The sequence below is a fragment of the Lepidochelys kempii genome, chromosome 8, assembly GCF_965140265.1.
Source record: "Lepidochelys kempii isolate rLepKem1 chromosome 8, rLepKem1.hap2, whole genome shotgun sequence".
In the NCBI taxonomy this organism is placed as follows: domain Eukaryota; kingdom Metazoa; phylum Chordata; order Testudines; family Cheloniidae; genus Lepidochelys; species Lepidochelys kempii.
In genome coordinates this window covers 2,489,497-2,508,197 of record NC_133263.1, presented here as the reverse complement: position 1 = coordinate 2,508,197, position 18,701 = coordinate 2,489,497, and the positions used below count along the sequence as shown (strand labels likewise).

Here is an 18,701-nt window from a genome sequence, read left to right as displayed (position 1 = left end):
TTAAGACACGTTTGAAGCTTAGGCTGAGGTGGAGGTTGTGGGGTAAACCCATCAGCCAGCACGGTGATGTGTCCGTGGCTTTCCGGGTTTCCATAATAAATGCCTTTTGAGGGGTTTATGCTCTGACTCAGCCACAAAGGTTTCCTCCATATTGAAACCTGACACGGGTTAGCAGTTTTATTATCACAGCAACAACAAAATACCCAGGTCGTCTGGGGTTTGTTAATTACATAAGTATAGAACACGTGGTTTAGTTCTGTGTGGTATTTTAGGGCAGAGAACCACCAGGGTGCAGCAGACCAAGGGGTAGTGGGGGCTACTGCCCCCACAATGGGAATATTGAGGGGAGCAGATCTAGCTGATGCAGAAGCAAGAGGGGGACCCAGCTATATCCCATCTCCATGCAGGTGGGGGCAGGACAGAGCAGAACCCAGAGCAGGGGTTGGGAGGTGTGGGAGCAGGCCAGACACCAGGGAACGGGTAGGATTAGCTCTCTTCTCCCTAGCTTCTGTTACGCAGCCATGCTGGCCAGGGCCAGCGTACAGGGAACATGCCGGAGTCACACAGTAAATGCCTCCAGCCGCCTGGGAGAGGTGGTCGCTTATGTGACTCCTCAGCCCAGACCAATCCCCACCTTCCAGCCACCCTGGGTCCTGTGGAGACACTCAGCCCTGGGGAGGGGCAGGAGCATGTGTGCCAGTTGCCAGGCTGGGGTGAGGGCTAGAGCACCAGCACCTGGGGCGGGGGGCATGGGGTGTCGGCACACAGGTGCCAGCCACCGAGGGAGTGAGAGGGAGAAAACAGCACCAGCCACCAAGGGTGGCGGGGAGTACATGGCACCAGCTGTCAGCCACCAAGGAAATGCGGTAAGAACACCCAGGATGCTCCTCCCCAAGCTGCATCTCAGCAGCTCCCATCACTCCCCCTCTGTCTCCCCCCCACCATTCACAGCAAGCTGCTCACCCGCCCCCATAATGCCATCTAATTACTATTTGTATTGCAGCAGCACTTAGGGTGCATCTACACTGGAATAAAAGACGCAAGGTGTAGCCGTGGCTTGGGCCACAGGGCTATAAAATTGCAGTGTAGACATTCCAGCTCAGGCTGGAGGCCAAGCTCTGGGACCCTCCCTCCCCCTGGACTCCTTAGGTTGCCAGGGAGGGCACACTTGGACATAAATACATTTCAGGACAGGACCCCTCATTCCTTTCCACACTTGGGCCTAAATTCACACACAGCTCCCCAAAACCAGCATACCCTCTGTCCCCTTCCCTTCACTCGTTAGCCACTTTATGACTAAATGAGACAGTTAGGCTCCACGTGACCCTTCCACAGTGAAGCCCACCAGGGGAGGAGAGAAAGAGGATGGAAACTCTGCAAAGTTCATCCTCAGGTGGCATTAGCCTGTGTACCTGGGCCCGTATCTTTGCCACCACCACCCCGTGTTCCCCAACAGAAGGCAGGGCAAGAGCATGGCTGCATTCCAGCAATCCCTAATGACTCCCTTGGCTTGGGGCCTTTTCCAGGCAGACAATGGAGATCAGCCCCAAAGACGAACCAGTTCCCAGATGACACCAGGAGCAGGGTGGGAAAAAATGGCAATAAAGTAAGGAAGGAGGAGGTATGTTGTGAAAACAAAACTCCCTCACTTCTGTGTGGAAAGGTGGAGAGCCACGCAGACAGGGCCAAATGGGACAATCTGATCCTTTCCAGAAACGCCGGCTATCCAGCTATGAATAGGACTTGGAATTGCTTCGATCTCATCACTGACCCAAGCCTTTCAGGTTAGTGGGTGAGATCCGAGCCCCACGGACGTCAGTGGCAAAACTCCCATTGACTTCAAAGGGAGGTTTACACTGCCCCTGGGAGCGAGTCTCCCAGAGTGGGTAGCACAGTACAAATAGCTGTGTAGACATTACAGCTCGGGCAGCAGCTCATTCTCTTAATCCCACCTAACCCCTGGGTCTGAGCTCAGTGGCTAGCCAGAGTCTCCACCAGAGCCACAATGTCCACACTGTCCACACATTTCTGTGTGCTAGGGCAAAGGCCTCTGGCTACCAGCTGCAGTGTAGACATGCCCAAGGGGGCCAGGATTTCACCCAGCACGTTTACACCCGTGCACCAAAGATGGGTCCTCTGTAAGACCTCACTGTGGTTTTGCTTGATACTTTTCTCCCCTAGAAGTGAAAAATGAATCCTGTCTCTTCTACCCTCTACAGTGACCAGCTGCTTTATTTTAAGAAGTTTGTTGTGAGAGCAACAAGTTCGAGAAGAAAACCCAGCTATTTCAAAAGAAATAAAAAAGCACCAGCATTTAATGGATTTCTACAAGCTTTAATAGCTCACTGTATTAATGTATGAGCCGTGCTTTGCTCTGCTGAAAGTGATTAATTTCTTGAAAATGCTAAGGTCACGCTAATTGACATGACCTGTGTAATTAAGCAGTCTCTGTTTACACACTGAAAGCTCAACTGCTGTGAAGCTGGGTTTGCATGACAGAATGTCTTTACAAGTGAAGAGATCAACCACCTTTCCTATGCCCTACCTGTTCACCTACACAGGCTCCTGACTGCTGTTCTGAGGGAACATACAAAGGCATTACCATATGAAAATCAGCCCATATCTTGGGGGAGTACAAAACTGGCAGTGCGTACATATCACGAACCGTGTGCTTTGACAGGCCCCAGACCCGGCTGTTCATGCTAGATTGCCCTACTGGCGAGAGCACCCTGGGAGAATACTTTTCCTCTTAGAGGAGAATATATATTTTAATAAGTGGGAATAGCTCCCAATGGCAGCACGCTATAGAGGAAGACGCATGCAGCCAGACATCAGGGACTCCTGGCATTCCAATCTCAGTTCTGACACTAACTGGGTGCATGACCTCGGCCAAGTCACTTCCCTTCCTGTATCTCAGCTGCACAGGAATAAATAATACTCACCTACTTTGTGGGGAACTATAGGGATTAACCTGTTAGCATGTGTACAGTAAAAGAAAGAGGCATTGAGTATCATAACCACTCATACAACGCGTACCCCATACGACTAAGTGCTGCGGTGGCTGGAAGGGGATTCAGAGCACCCTAAACTGCTTCACACATGCTGGGCTTCTGAACAGATGGTCCTTGGCCCACTTCCAGCCTCAGCTACCCTTCTATGACCCACATGGATTGCAGGATAAACCCCTCACTGCTTCTGGGTGAAGGTTAACCCCAACCCCTGAGGACAGTCCTGAGTAAGAAACCTCACGGAGCTTGTCTTCACTAAACTCCTGCATTGCCCCCAACGAGGGAGGGTCATTTCTCCACCTTACCTACCCCTTGTAGGCAAAACACCCTCTGAACGATCACACAGGGGGGTCCTTTGGGCAAATATTTCCCACCACTGCCTACACCCCGCTGGCTCCAGCACTGGGAGGTCTAGAGTAGACAATGCTCCCATGATCTGTGATGTTTTTAATTCCATATCTTTATGGCCCTTCATTTTCAGTTTTTATTTTATTTATTTTTTCCCAGGAATTTATCAGTGTTTATTACCACAAGTCACAACAACAAAAACCGGTCAAAATCAGTGCAAAAAACTACTAATAATTTTTCTGGGTAAATATTGGGGTTTATATTGGTGGACAGAAAGATGGGGGGGAAAGTATTCAGTAGATTAATGCTTTGATTTCCATTCATCAATGTGGTTTACTGCAGAACTAAAACAGAACTCAAACACAATGCCACCAATACCCAAATAAAACTTTTCATTTGAATCAAACAGTTTACTGTTGTAGACTTAGAACTATTAGGCTATAAATATTTGCATTTAATAGTTGGACCACACCATTTGCGGCGCATACACTCAACTTCATCCTTTGCTCCTGTTTTTTGTTTTTTTAAAAACTTTCAAATACTTCCTTGTGTTCCGAAACATATTCTGATACAGATTTTTGTTTTCTTCCCACTTTACTGTGTCAAATCTTTGAACAGTTATCTGCTAGCAGCTTGAGATGTGTACGTGGCAGGCATGAGATTCATCAGTACATTCAGATGCGCATGCACTTCAGAGCTTGCATGCGTGCCTGTTTATTAGTCTAGAAGATACACACAATAAACACACAGCCTTACTTCAACAGGCAGCTTTGCATATACACAGAGACCAATGTGTTATCATAATACAGCTATCTCAGGGAATGTATTGTATTTTCCTAATAAAACAAAAGCTATTTTTATATATTTGAGTGATACAAAAATAAGGTGAAAATCAGAAAAAAATGAATAATACTTTTTGTAAAACCTGGGAATTTGTTGGTAAAAATTGGTTTAAACTGAAAACGAAGGAGCTTACATATCTTTTAGACTGGTCCTGAGCATGGTTAAACAACATAATGGAAAAATATTGGTGGCTAGCTGGAGCTCTGTTCACCCCACAGCACTCAGCCTATGTTTCCACGGGTAGGAGCTTACAGTGGTAGGGAAGTATTTGCTAAAAATACCCTAGTGAAGAGCAGACAGTGGGAGTTTTGCCTCAGTGAGGACTGGGCCAGTATAAAATTAATACAATCTTTCAAAAAATAAAAAAAATATTTCAAACTGCAGCAAATGACTCCCCAAGGGGAACCTGTTTAGATTTTCAGCATAACCATACATCTGTTTTGGTGACAAGATTTCCCCCACTAATAAATATTGCTTGCTCACTTAAAATCTTTACATGAAGGCACAGTTAGGTCTTAAGGAAGAGCAGGATATCCTAGAGAGAAGCAGCCATGTGATTCAACACAGCAACAATACAAGGCCACTTCTGTTTCTTCCCGTCACAGTTTTACTTCCCACAGGGATGGCATCATCTTCAAGTCTTCTCTTGCCGAGAGCAAGAAAATCCAAGAACTTCCTGCTAATTTCTGTTGTCACTGGGAATCTCCAAAACTGAGATCAGTATAGTAAATTTCAGCATCTTCCAGTTAATTACCAGCTTAGTTTGGGTCAAATTTATTTCTACCCCACCAGTAGATTATTTTTAAAGAAGGAAGCATGACATACTGACCTGGAATCTCCGCATGTCCCGGGGGTTTCCTGCATTTTTTAGGCAATTTTGGTTACATTTGAGAAAAAATTTCAAGAAGAACCTGTGGAGAAAAGAGACACCGCCATTAGCCTCTCAGATGCATGCAGCGTATAGCACCATGTCCCTTTCCTGAGTCTGATCCAGCAAATCCTTACTCCAATTAGCAATCCTTACTCACACAAGCTGTGCCTTTGACTGGCCACATGGGTAAGGACTGCTCACATGGCCTCCAACCAGCAAAACACTTCAGCATGTGCTAAAAGTGACACATGCTTAAGAACTTTGCTTTGTCATAGCCATACAGGTTTGCAGAATTGGTCCCTATGTCACTTTAAATGGCTAGCGTCATGGAATCATGCTGTCTTCCACAGCGACCAGGAAGTTAAAGAGACAATTTCAGTACAGCAAAGAGAAAGCAGAAGAATGCTGGCCAAGAAAGCATCTTTGCATATAAGAGGTTTCATCTCATAAGTTCATGTGTAGCCTATAAACCTCAATTTATGCAAAAAATTTAAAGCATTCTGCACAATCTGAATCTTGATCCAACAATTACACCAAATTTGTCAACAAAATTAAAGCTCGTTCATGACAAATCACATAAATGAATGAACAAAATACTGTGGGCGTGAGGGGAAGTCTTGATTAAAAGGCTGATTTCATGGAAGAAATGAAATGACTGCCCAGACCTATATGTTGCTTTAAGAAGAGACATTGCATTTTACAAGCCCCCAATAAGCAAACATTTTTCTGAAAATATTTTCTTCACTGTTATGCACCAGTGGACCATAAACCCATAAAGACAAGCTGATGAATAATAGTGGGTCTCATATTCCTGCCCGCCGCCACTCCCCCCCAGGAACCAGGGTTTTTCAGCCTTTTGTCCAAAACAAACTGCAGCCAGGGCTCTACTAAAGATAACTGTGTAAAATTAAATCCTGCACCAAGCTTTAAAACCAGGCACAACCAGACAGAGCATCATTATACCTGCAATAGCTGTTGATTAACCAGGCAGAGGCTAATTTACCCTGTCTCCACTTATAATGAGGCATCAAGGAGTGACTGTTTGTTATTGTTTTACTTAAAATCAGAAAGTTAATTTTTTGTAAGCGTCCGTCCTGATCCCCGGTGAGAACCCACAGTGGCCACTAAGTGGCATAATTTGCATATGCCGAAATCAAGAAGGGCAAAACTGGGCTTGTTGCATGGAAACACACAGCTGCATTTTGCTGGTTGGTGTTCTGTGATGCTGCTCCCCTGCACCGTTGTGGAACTGCATCCTAAAGAGGCCTGTCTGACTGTTGTGTCAGCTCCCTCACGCTCTAAACATCATTTTAGGCAATGGCCATGGTGACAAATTTAAACTCCAAGGGGCTACTTTCATTAAAGGAAATCAAAGAGACCAACCAATATAAAACGATAAGGAGCCATAAGACACTTTCAACGGTGGATGGCAAGGGCGCTGTTTGTTTACTCGCAATTAAAGAGGGGTATAAGCCATTGCATTTTCTCATCAAGAAGGTCTGGATATTCAATAACCGAAAGTTGGTGCTATTTGTCATGTGTGTGTCTTTTTAAGCCTCTAATGGCCAGCTGTGACAGCCTGACTCAGATTGTGTAGAAGGAGCTGTCAGCACAAATCCTGGCATCTTGAATCCAGACAACTGCTTGCCACCAGTCAAAGGTTTGTACTCGTGCCAGAATGGATTTTGAGAGACAAGCAAATAGGGCATTAATTCCGCCAAAGAAAAACGAACTGCAGGGAGAGTTCAGGATCTTACACTTCAGATGATGGCTTTCCTGTCAACAGCCCATCATTTAGCTTGTGAGCTATGAAGGGCACGGACATTAGATCCCTCTTGCCCTAAGCTGGCCCTGTCATGCGGAATGCTGGCAGAATAGCGAGACCACCCCTCTGCGAGAGATTGCTGGCTGAAATAAAAATCCTGGCCATCTGTTGGGAGGCAAAGACGTCCCTGTCAACTGGTGCCTGGAGCCTCAAACAGGCCCTTATGTGGCAAAGTCTCTCAGAACCACTTATTCTTTAGGGAAAAGTCTGCTCTGCCCCAAGGGTTTACTAGAGAATTCTTCAGAGTTTTCCAGAATGTAGGAGCCAAGCAGCTGACCACTTTGGCTTGAACTTCCCTAAAGGAATATATTACCAGGAAGGGAGGGCGGGAGATGTAACAGTTAAAAATATCTGCATTGAAAGACGGAGTCAAACGTGCCATGCAAACGTAGAAAACATTTATCATGTTAACTTTGCATGGCATGTGTAAACACGGGGGGGCGTGTGTGTATGTGTGCACTCACGCACGCATGCATGCTGATCAATTCAAAAGTCCCCCCAAAACAGGCAAAGCTCTTAACAGAGCCTCTTTATCAAAACTCTAAGCTTTTTCTCTGCTTAAGAAGCTATGTCATTTTCTTGTTTTATAAGCTGGCACCAGATCAAAAGCATCAAACACCTACATGAAATACAACAGCTGGTGTCTGGGGTCTGCAAAGTCTAATTCAAAAGCTCCAGAATTTTACCACAGTTACATGGGTGCATCGCTCCTGAAGTCAATGGGTGTTTCATCCACAGAAGCTGAAGAAGAATTGAGGCGCACTTATTTAGTTCTATCAAAACCCAAAAAACTGGTGAATTCTGTAAACTCCAGGAAGGCTTTTTTTTTTTTTTTTTAAAGCCACAGCATTTTGGAGAGGAGTTTTCAAACACAGAGCTTGCCTCTTATATTTTCTCTTACTTTGTTTTAAAAATAAATCACCTGATAAAATACTCTATCCAATCCTGAATTCTTATTCTACCGAGAAACAAACCAAAATATGGGCTGAATATTGTCTTAGAAAGCACCAGCTACAAGCAGGCTCAGTGGCCATGAGAGTCATGTTTTGCCCTAACCCGTGAGAGACCTGGGTTTGATTCCTGGCAAGCAGAGTGCCTCACATCCTGTTCTGCACAAATCTCTGTGGTCCGCTTCAGTTGGGTTGCACAGGTGAAATGGAGTGCAGAATCTGACCCAATGTTAGTTGGCTCTGAAGGGAGAACCACTTTGGCTGGAAACCAGGTGGCTAGAATACCACTGCCTATCATGCTGACAAATACTCTCTCACTGTTTCCTTGTACTCCCTGGTGTGTCTGTATCCATCTGTTGTCCCTTGTGCTATTCTTAGATTTGAAGCTCATTGGGGCAGAGACTGGTTTTGTTCTGTGGTTTGTACAGCGCCTAGCACAATGGGGTCCCAGGCCACAAATGAAACTGCTAGGCCCTACAATAATACAAACAAATAATAATAATATAGAAACGGGGTCACATGAGTATACACGATGGCTTAACTCAAGAATATTCTAGTTTTTACTTATTATCTTAGAATTGTTAGTTCTGCCGCATTCTTCACCTTGAGCTCCATTCTGCCACCTTACTCTGCAAGTCATCCCATTATAACAGGTTAGACTTGCCCAGGAGTAATGCTGGCAAAACTGGGCCCATTATAAACATAACTTACATGTGTATTTGTTTACATCTAACTTCTTAATATCAGGTTATTTTTTCAGAGCTAACTTTTTCCCCATATGATGGGGGGGGGAATAGTATTCACGCTAACTGTCGAAGTCTGAAATTTGCTCACTGGGTGAATACATGTGCAATGCCCAGGAGTGCTGATAAAAGCCTGAACTTTAATTTCTGAGCCCCAGCCACTTGACGTGGGTCGGGTTTGCCAAAGGCTAGTACCCCTGCCGGGGTGCTGGAACAATTTGTATAGTGGGGGTACTGATGATGGAAACCATGTATCTGGTGTTTGTTATTACTGCTTCAAGCACCCCCAGTTCCAGCACCATTGTATCCCTGTCATGTGACAAAAGTCAGCCCCCCCCCCGTGGTTTCTGTGCCTACTGGGACATCTGCTTTGGGTTTTTACAATCAAACAAAACACATTGGCTAGCCCCTCCTGCCCAACACACACACACGGATTAATACAGCCAATGAAGGAAACACACTGTGACTGACCCCGCTGTAGAGTGCGGCTGGGGTACAAGCCCCCCTAGGTCTCTGTCCCACCAACGCAGCCATACTGCACCCTTCCCATCAATACCTGCACCCTTCAGGTGACACAGAGCTGCTATACTAGGCTGTACTAGGGCTGAAAGAAACTAAGTGGTGCACATGCCCTAGACACAACTACTCGAATGGTTCCAACATGGATTAACACAACGGTTCCCAGCCAAGCCCCTAGGGGCCGTCCACTACAACGGTATGAAGGGGTGGTCCTCAGGCCAAGTGCCAGTAATAACCCCTTGTGGCCACTGCTCTTCTGGAGGCAACCACACCGGCCTGCAGATTCCCTGAGCACTGTTCAGCCCTTGTGCCTCATTGGGGTCTGTCTAGACAGCCCCCTTGTTTGCAGACCACTCCCAGGTCTGCCTTTTTGTAGTGGTTGCTGCCCCCCTGCCAGTAACAGCCTGCGTCATTGCCTGGCTCTCAGCCTCTCTCCTCCAGCTCCCAGGCTGCCTGTTCTTCACTCTGCAATCATTTCCCAGGTTGCTGCCTCCCGTTCCCGACGCCTTCCTGAGCCTGATTCTTGCTGACCATCCTTCCTGTGCCGGAGGGGACCCCTCTCTTGGCCAGATGTCACACTGGAGGCTAGCAAAATGCCTCCGAAATGAGCTAAAGCAAAAGATATGTCTAGCATGGAGGTCAAGGTAGAGGCTCGAACCCCATATGACAGATGGAAGTACTATTCTGCTTCTTATTGGGCATCTGCCCGTAACTATAATCTCTGTCCCTCTGTGGTTTCCGATCTCAAGGCCACTTGTTCTCAGAAAATAACTTTCTGCAGTGGTTTGTGCAGGTGCTGATCTGAATCCACCACCTGGGGTCTACATTAGCTGATGATGGTGATGTGCATTACCAGCCGTAGGCTGACTACTTTTGTCAATATACGAACACGTCAGTAGCATTCTGGGTGTCCTCGGGAAAACATAGCCCATGTCCTCCATAGCTTTGTTCAGAGGTCACCTATTCCTCTTGCCGAACTGCCCCTTGGGTGTGGCTATGATAAGCCTTGGTCTGGGTAATATAGCTGTTATCTTGAGAAGTTGCCAGCTACTTTGTCAGTGAATTGAAGCTGAAGACCTTTGCACTTTCTGATGGAGTCAGACCTCCAAAACTCAGAGCTTCCATCCAAAACTGAACATACTCAGGGATTTTGAAATCTAGACACTGTCTCCTTGACTTGCTTCTTCCGGTAGCACTAGCGTTTCATGGTCTTAGTCAAACCATTTGGATCTATATAAATCCTCAACTGCTTTGGGTTTACTAGAGACAATACAGTAAATCCAGTCAGCTGGTGCCTGAATTCACTCAAGAACATCTTATTTTATCATCTTATTAAGTACAACTTTCACTTTCGCCCTCTGCTTTCGGGACATTATTTGGTGCATGCCTATTTGGCGGCACACTGGGATCTCTACGAGTGCAATGTACTGTATCTTTCATGCATCCCAGCTCCTTAAATACTTTGGATTCTTTCAGAGCACATTTTGCCTCTTGCTCAGAAGACAGCCTGCTTGATCAGATGCATTTGCAGACTGCTCTTCAACCAAGCACACCTGGGACATCCCACTCTGCCATTCCGAACTCCGCAGAGTGACAGACATCCCAGGGTGGTCTTGCCACTTAGGCTCACTTTTTGCCCACTATAGAAAACAATATTTTTTATTTTAGCATTGCGCAGTCCCTAATTCATCTGCAAGTGATAACCTTCTCTGGACCTAAAGATCAATTATACCATAGATAATTAGGTCTCCAATTAGTCTAGATTTAGCTTTTTCATGTAGGGCTGTCATATTATTGTCAATGACCTCCCTCGACAGCTTGGTTTTCTATGCATTTCTTGGTTTTGCATGCATCAAGTTATTCTGGAAATTTTTTCAGTGACTTTGGGGGAGGGATAGCTCAGTGGTTTGAGCATTGGCCTGCTAAACCCAGGGTTGTAAGCTCAATCCTTGAGGTGGCCATTTAGGGATCTGGAGCTAAAATTGGGGATTGGTCCTGCTTTGAGCAGGAGGTTGGACTAGATGACCTCCTGAGGTCCCTTCCAACCTTGATATTCTCTGATAATTGCCTTCTATGATAATTGTCTAGCCATTTGCAAAACCCCTCCACGCTCCCACTGGAATCAACGGTAGCTTCTCAATGCCTCTGGGCTTGCAAACCACAACAACATGGAGGATTTCACCCTCACAGCTTTCTTTGCAAGACCATTTACCTTCCAGAAAAATTGGAACTGTTGCAGACATCTCTTCCAGCCATATGCTAGGTTTCCTCCGAGCCTGAGGTGGCTTCATTTGCGCCAGTTTTGCCAGGGATTTAGTTTACTTCTGACACCCTGTATTATAGGCGTGACACACAGGATTGCTGGAAAGAAAGTGTGGCTTATTTGCTGCTCCTAGGGCATTGACAAGGGTCAGGGTTCTGAAAGGTTAACACCGCTGTCACCTGGCCGGGGTCCGTATTCAGTGATTCCAGTGGCTACTCCCACACTATGGTTCAACATTAAAAGGCCAAATTCTGTTCTCAGGTACATACGAGGAACTCCCATAGGGTCAGACTCTACTGCAAGAACTTCAGTTCAAGGTGAGCTGCATGTACGATGCAGCTTCAGTCCTCATCTCAACGCAACAATACGCCCTCGGCCAGCTTCATGCATCTAGGGTAAGAATTTGGCTCTAGATTAAGAAAAACCCACTCTGAAGAACTTCCCCAAAGGACGTAAGCATGGAATAAATCATCCTAAACCCATATTTACATTTTAGAAGACAGAACTGAAGGGCAAACACAGTAAAACAGTTCATTAGGTAACAGCTTGTACATCATTAATTATTATGCAAAACATTGTTTGAGATCCAGACGGTGCAGACCGACTTCCCAACCCCTGGAAAATCATGTTTAGATGTTTCTATCAGTCCCCGCAATGCCCACAGTCACAGAACAACAACAAAAACAGATATAATGGAAGGCATTAAAAAGAAACCTGTTTACACCCATAGTGTCTGTTGAAGCTGTTTTAAGAGTATACGCAAGGCATGGTAACAAGAACGTAGGCTCTCGTCCTGGCCTCTGACTGTGGAGCGTCTGAACACAGACTGCAATTGCAGCCAGCACAGAGCCCTTGTCCTTTGAAAGGAGCAGCCTGGGTGCTTCAGAGAAAGCTGCACTTTGTGCAGTATCTTGCGTCCAAGGGGAATACTGCACTGAAGCCTACAGGTCTGATTCATGGCGAGAAGGACTTTACTCCTCAAGCAATCCCATCAGGATGACTCACCGGTAGAGTCGGCCAGAAAATGATTTTTATTCCCCCAGGTTGAAAACAAAGAAAAATATTATTTTGTCAAAACTTTTCAATTTTCAGCAAAAACCAAAAAACAAAACCAAAGTTGAGCCAAAACTGGAACAGTTTGGTTCAGAAATGCCACTGCAGTGCCTCATGCTCCCACTGTCCTCTACAGGTTGGCCTCCTTCATCGGACTACATCTCCCAGAATGCACTTCTCCCCAGCCTTGTCCCCATGTCCCCTTTTTTCCTTTGTCCTTCCATCCAGTTGATGCCCTCCTAACTAAACCCCACCTTTAGCCATTTGCTGACCATCCCATTGTCTACTTTGCCTGTGGGTTATATCCCTTTATCTGTCTTTTCTATTTATATTGTAAGGGCTTCGGGGCAGGGACTGTCTATTATCCTGTTTTTGGACAGCCATGCTAAGCCCAGTAGGGACCCATTCTTGGTTGGCCCGTGATACAAACAAACAAAACAATAGTAATATTCAAAGGATTTGACCATGGGCGTTTGCAGGCCAACATGAGCAGGATTATAAATTAAAACTGAACTTTCTTTAAAAAATAAAATAAGATCTGCGTGGGGAGCAAGATGCACCTCTCCATCATGGCCCAGAGGGAGATTTAAGAGAATTCAAACACGGAGGGTTAGCAGTAGGACTTTCTTTGCCATTGCCACAATAAATATGTCTGTTGAAGGGGAAAACATAGTTGGAAAGGGAAGACCTGCATTCCTGATGCGGAAGAAAAGCTAGTTTGTTCCCAGTACATTGGAGAAATTGTTTGAGAACAGTTCACCCATGTGAAAATATGACAGCTGTAAGGCTGCCAAGCTCAGTGAGACCTGTGGCCATCCAGTGAGTGAGGGCTGCTTGCACAACTTAAACCTGTCAGAGGGCAAACAAAACCTGCCCAAGGTTTCAGAGGACAAACAAAACCTGCCCAAGGTTTAAGCACAGGGCAATTCTGGACTCTGGGATTAGGGGCTGTCAAACAAGGTTCTCTACGTGTCTGTCTCTCTGTAAAATTAGCAAAACCTTCAAAATATGAGTACCGATGTAATACCTTGCACCGTCCAGCAGATGAAAGAAGTTCAGGGTCATTTTACATGAAAACTCCAATGCAGCACAGTACTTAAGCATGTGTCTAACCTAAAGCATAGCAGTAGCCCCACTGAAGCCAATGGGAGTACTCCCGTGCTTAAATACCTTGCTGAACCAGGGCCATTATGAGCTCAACCACCTCCTCCTGTGCTAAAACCATGGGAAGGGATGCAGGCAAGGAGTTGCAGTGCAAAGACAGTAGTGGCGGAAAATATCAAGCAGACAAGAGCAAGTTATTTCATTTCTAGTGCAAACCAGGCCCTTCCTATCAATCTGACACTAGGCACCAGTCTCCTTGCACACACCACAAAGCAACACCGGAACAGACACCTGGGCCATTTGATCCACTTATTCAAGTTTCTCTATCTGCTTTTCAGTACACCACCTCCCCTTCTCCATCAGTCACCTCCACCATGTCTTGCTGTTAATCACAGTCCTTCCTAGTGCGCTAATGTCACCAGACAAAGGATACCTACACTAAATTATTCAAATGAAAGCCAACCAATGTGACTATTGCCATTTAATATTAACCACGGCCATTTGTGCACAAATCCAACATATATGGGGCATATGTGAGGATAGCAGAGAGAAACTCTAGTATTCAAAAACCCCCACAATTGCTACTGATAACTTCAGGAGAAAGAAGAAAAACACTATGTATTTAAAGAGCTGTAATTTCCATTTAAACCCAAATCCAGCATTGCACCATTTTCCGTGTACAAGTAAGGGGCCACATCAAGTACCCTGATCACAAAAGAAAAAAATTGACGGCTTACACTGATATTTAGCAGCGTGAGACTGTGCATGGAAATCAAATACAGGCATGGGGGAAACCGCCTATTACCCACACGATCACAGCTGGGTTTTTAGTCAATAAACAGCAGTAGCCACCTTTTGTGGCATTTTTACAACTGAAAATTTATTCTACAGAAGAGAAATTAAACATTGCAGTCAGCCTCACTACCTCTTCCCCAAATGTAGCCATTCCTCATTTGTCAGACTGCCTTAATTTTAAAAAAAAAAAAAAAAAAAAAAAGGACCCAATCTTTCCTTTCCTGATCTCAACATTCTCCATGGTTCTAAGGGGCGCCGGATCAGATCCACTGTTTGTATTTACGGAATGCAAAACGATTTATTAAGAAAGCGCAACCCAGCAACAAAATTATGGGAATAACTTTCTTTTACTGAAAAATACACATCTGCCAGCTGAAGTCCAGAAAAGGTCCCTGAGATGTGACACGTGTGAGCCTCTCACAACAGGGCCCTGATTACTCACAGCTTCTATTGGTGCTCCCATAATAATACAGACAGAATAGACTGGTAGTTTTGTGAACCTGTTCTGAATTCCAGAGCTGGCGCAGGAAGCATTTTGCTGCTGTGGGTATAATAAATACTTCAGCACTGCAAATAGTTGGAGAAGAACTCATATAATCACCAAATCACAAGTTAGAACTGCCCAAAGGCAGCCTTAAATTACTCACTGCTTGCTTCACCAAATGTTTCAAGTTGGTTTTCCGTAGGTCTGTGTGCTCTGTGCAGCGAACTACAGTATAGCAATTTTTCATCTTCTACATTCTTCAGCTCTCCAATACCAAGTGTTCTAATGCATCAGAGAAATTTAGGCTTCTTTGGAAAAGTCTGTTTTGAATTTTCCCTCCCAAGTGAGTTAAAATCCCAGAGAGCTTTTCAACCTTTCATTAGCAATTGAATGAGGCCACAGAATATTTGCCCAGCACCAAAAGACAACAGTGCAAAATAGGGCAAAATATAAAAATAAAAACATTGCAAAATAATTCAGAGACAGGTCTGAATTCTCGCTTTTCCCTGTTTTAATTTTTCCCCTGGGGACTGGCTTTTCAACAATTCTTCTCAAACGGGTGAAAAAGTTATTCAGTGATTGATGGGGACTGAATATTTCTATATGCTCCCATTTGCACAGCATTCCATTTAACTGCAATGTTTATTGAAATCCAACTGGAACTAAATACCTCAAATAAACAAAAGTTTGCAGGGTTTTACACCATCTGTGCACCAAGTATCCAGAGGTTCACTTAGAATACCGAGGTGCAATGTATAGTGTGAACACACATACACTATGTGGGCATAGAGGGAAGGTGTATCCATCTACACATGCACAGATACACAACTGCCGTTGGTACTTTACTCTGTGCAGATAAGGAAGTCTTAAGCTGTGTTTTTCTTTAAGACCCTTGCAGTCACTGTTTGTTCTTTATGAGCTGAGGGGTCAGTGCTTTAGCTGAGACTGTGACAGGCCTCTCCAGAATTAGAGTACTTTATTATCACATTAGTACAGGGAGAAGTCACATAGCTAACAGAATTTATCCTCATGGATTCAGTAAAAGCACTAATATTCAATCACTCTGCCGCTGTTTAATTACCCTTCCTTACACTACTTTTTTTCCTTATTTGACCCTTCAAGTACCAGGCTAGGAAAATGTGTTAAAACTAGTTTTTTAATTCCACTTAAAATGCTAGACTTTATTCCCTGGGATAAGTATAAAAGCAGCACTGGGGTCTGTCATAGTTCACACAATGCCAGTGCATTAGCAGTCATCACTGTGTCATACTTGTGCTAGAAGAACCTGTGTTCAGTGTAAGTGATGACAGATAACAGAATTACTGTTAATTGTAATAGGATACTGGTATTCGACTGCCTGTTCTCTCGTGGTAAACTAGTGTAACCGTTCTTAGGCATCAGTAACATCCAAGATACAGTTTGTTAAAGAAAACAAAGAGAGTCAACTTAATCTCCACTTCTGTCTTAACAAACTAGGGAAAATAAAGGTGTCTTAAAACGTCACCCTCAGCTGCATGCTGTGGTGATGCTAATTCTTTCACTGAGGTATTAATGAAATCCAGATTCACAGTGAAAATAGTTAATAACCCCTCCCTTCTTTTTGACTGACTGACTGTGGCTCAATTAGATACATAGATCAGATGTTCACCCCTTAGCCTGTGTGTAAAACTGCATGCACAAACTTGTGCTTGCAAATACACTAATGAGCCTTGAAATAGCCTGACACCTGCGCACATTACAAGTGTTAGCCTATGAACCTACAAAACCCAAGGGTGTCAGACTACTTAAAGGGCATGTGCCAAGCAAACTTTTCAGCTGGTGTCTGAACCTACAAAGTGCAGATGCAATTTTGTGCACTTCTGGGTAGAAGCCCGTCTGAAAACGTAACCCTACCTAGATCAGGTTAAACCGAGACAGTACTTTATCTCAACCATATTTTCTTTACATGCAACGCCCAAAGCCTGCTTTCAATTTTTTTCCCTTGATCTTCTTAAAAAAAAGATCTGGTAATTATTTAGTATTAACAAAAACCATGTCATTTGCTCAGACTGACATGGAAATTTCTGACTGGCACTGGGGACAGGTTTCTTAGGGAAAAGAGGAGGAGAAAGGCCATTTGCATGTGCTTTTTACCATTTGTGTGTGCATTTTGCCATTTGCAATCTATGTATATCCATACTGCGCCCATAAGCAACAACACATGAGAAACAGAGATGTGCACTACTAAAATGCACCATGTCTGGAGAGTATTATGACCCTATGACACTATGGCCCAAGAGCTTTCAATCAGCTGAGATGTTTAGAGATCTGGTACAACACAAATGCATGCCCTGAAACATGCTAGTGAAATGCTTTTGGTTACATTTGAGCAAAAAAAAAAAACAACCTAAAAACAAAAAAAACCTGGAAAATGAGTCTATATTTGTTTTATTATACCGGATGCCTGCATATTTGGTGACATGATCAACCAACCAGATTTCCACAATCTTCATGTGTGTGTGCGTGTGTGTGTACACGCACGTGCATAGGGAAAGGTTTTTCAGCAGTGTTCAGTATCGGTCTAACTTTGCTCTTTCAAAAGTCAAATGAGAGTTTTACCATCGACTTCAGCAGAAGCAGACTTAGGGGAGCACAGAGTGCTTCTGAAAATCCACCGCGAGTAAAGAGGCTACATTTCATACCATAGCAATGTGTGACCCTCATAAGGATAAAAATGTTTATCTTTTTGTTAAATAAAAAGGGTGAGGACAATGATTTGGCTTTCTGATACAACACTACCGGGTTGTTTTTTTAAAAAACAACACATTAGCAACATTAATTCAGTTTGGAATTGGTATTTTCTTTTAAAAATGGTGGTCATAATGGCTTTCAAATTGCACAGATAACTCAAAAAGAAAAGGAGGACTTGTGGTACCTTAGAGACTAACCCATTTATTTATTTATTTGAGCATAAGGTTTCGAGAGCTACCACTCACTTCATCGGCTGCATGTAGCCCACGAAAGCTTACGCTCAAATAAATGTGTTTGTCTCTAAGGTGCCGCAAGTCCTCCTGTTCTTTTTGCAGATACAGACTAACACGGCTGCTGCTCTGAAACAGATAACTCGGTGTTCTAATTGCTCTTAATAGACTTCTACATTTTCAGTTCAATCACTGCACTGGATCAACAATCTTGCCCAGCTAATGTCCTGGGTCTCCCAGTCACAGGCACTCATGTCTATAAGCAAAAGCCTTTTGACTTATAACATTGACATCACTGTCATTACATTTGCCCACAACATCCTGCACATATGCAAGTTAAAGGGCTCTCGGCTTCAGCTGTTCCTCTGTGTCAGTATCACAGAGAGTGTGAGATACATTCCAGAGCCTCTGGATTAACCTCTGGGATGACACCCAGTTTCGTCTTTAGCCGCACTAAATCCTCAGCAAAACTCTAACAGCCATGGCTGATTTAGAACTTAAACTGTAAATCTCCTCTTCACACAGTCCTACTAAGGAGATGAGTGGGAATTATTTCACCCAACCTCTTTGGATATTTATAGAGCAATCCCTGTAGGTGTTGATGTGGTTAAGCAAAGGCCACCTCCCCTTGGCATGCAAATATCACCCCAAAAAGTACATGTGGAAGGATTGTGTGAGATGGAGCAACAGGAGTGAAGTGCCGTATCTGATGAGGACATATGTTGACATGGAAAAATCAGGTCACAGATTATACCACGAGTGAAATCCTCATGTCATCTAAACCAACAGGAGTTCTGCCATTCACAGTAACGGGGCCAGGATTTCACCCTGTATCTTTCCTCCCTGGCTCATAAGTAGGGAGTACATTTGAAGGCTGAGTAGATTAGGTGAGGGGGTTCAATCTGATGGAGACTGCTGGGAGGTTTATATGTTGA

The 18,701-nt window shown here is 44.3% G+C and overlaps 1 protein-coding gene across 9 annotated transcripts in view; it reads right to left on the bottom strand.

The window, feature by feature from the left end:
- EBF1 (EBF transcription factor 1) overlaps window positions 1-18,701 on the bottom strand; it is a 334,110-nt gene that overhangs the window by 123,736 nt on the left and 191,673 nt on the right. For all 9 annotated transcript variants that reach the window (XM_073355192.1, XM_073355197.1, XM_073355193.1 and 6 more), the window contains exon 7: window positions 5,029-5,110. In XM_073355192.1, coding sequence (XP_073211293.1) covers window positions 5,029-5,110 — 82 coding nt within the window. The remainder of the gene's footprint in view (window positions 1-5,028; window positions 5,111-18,701) is intronic.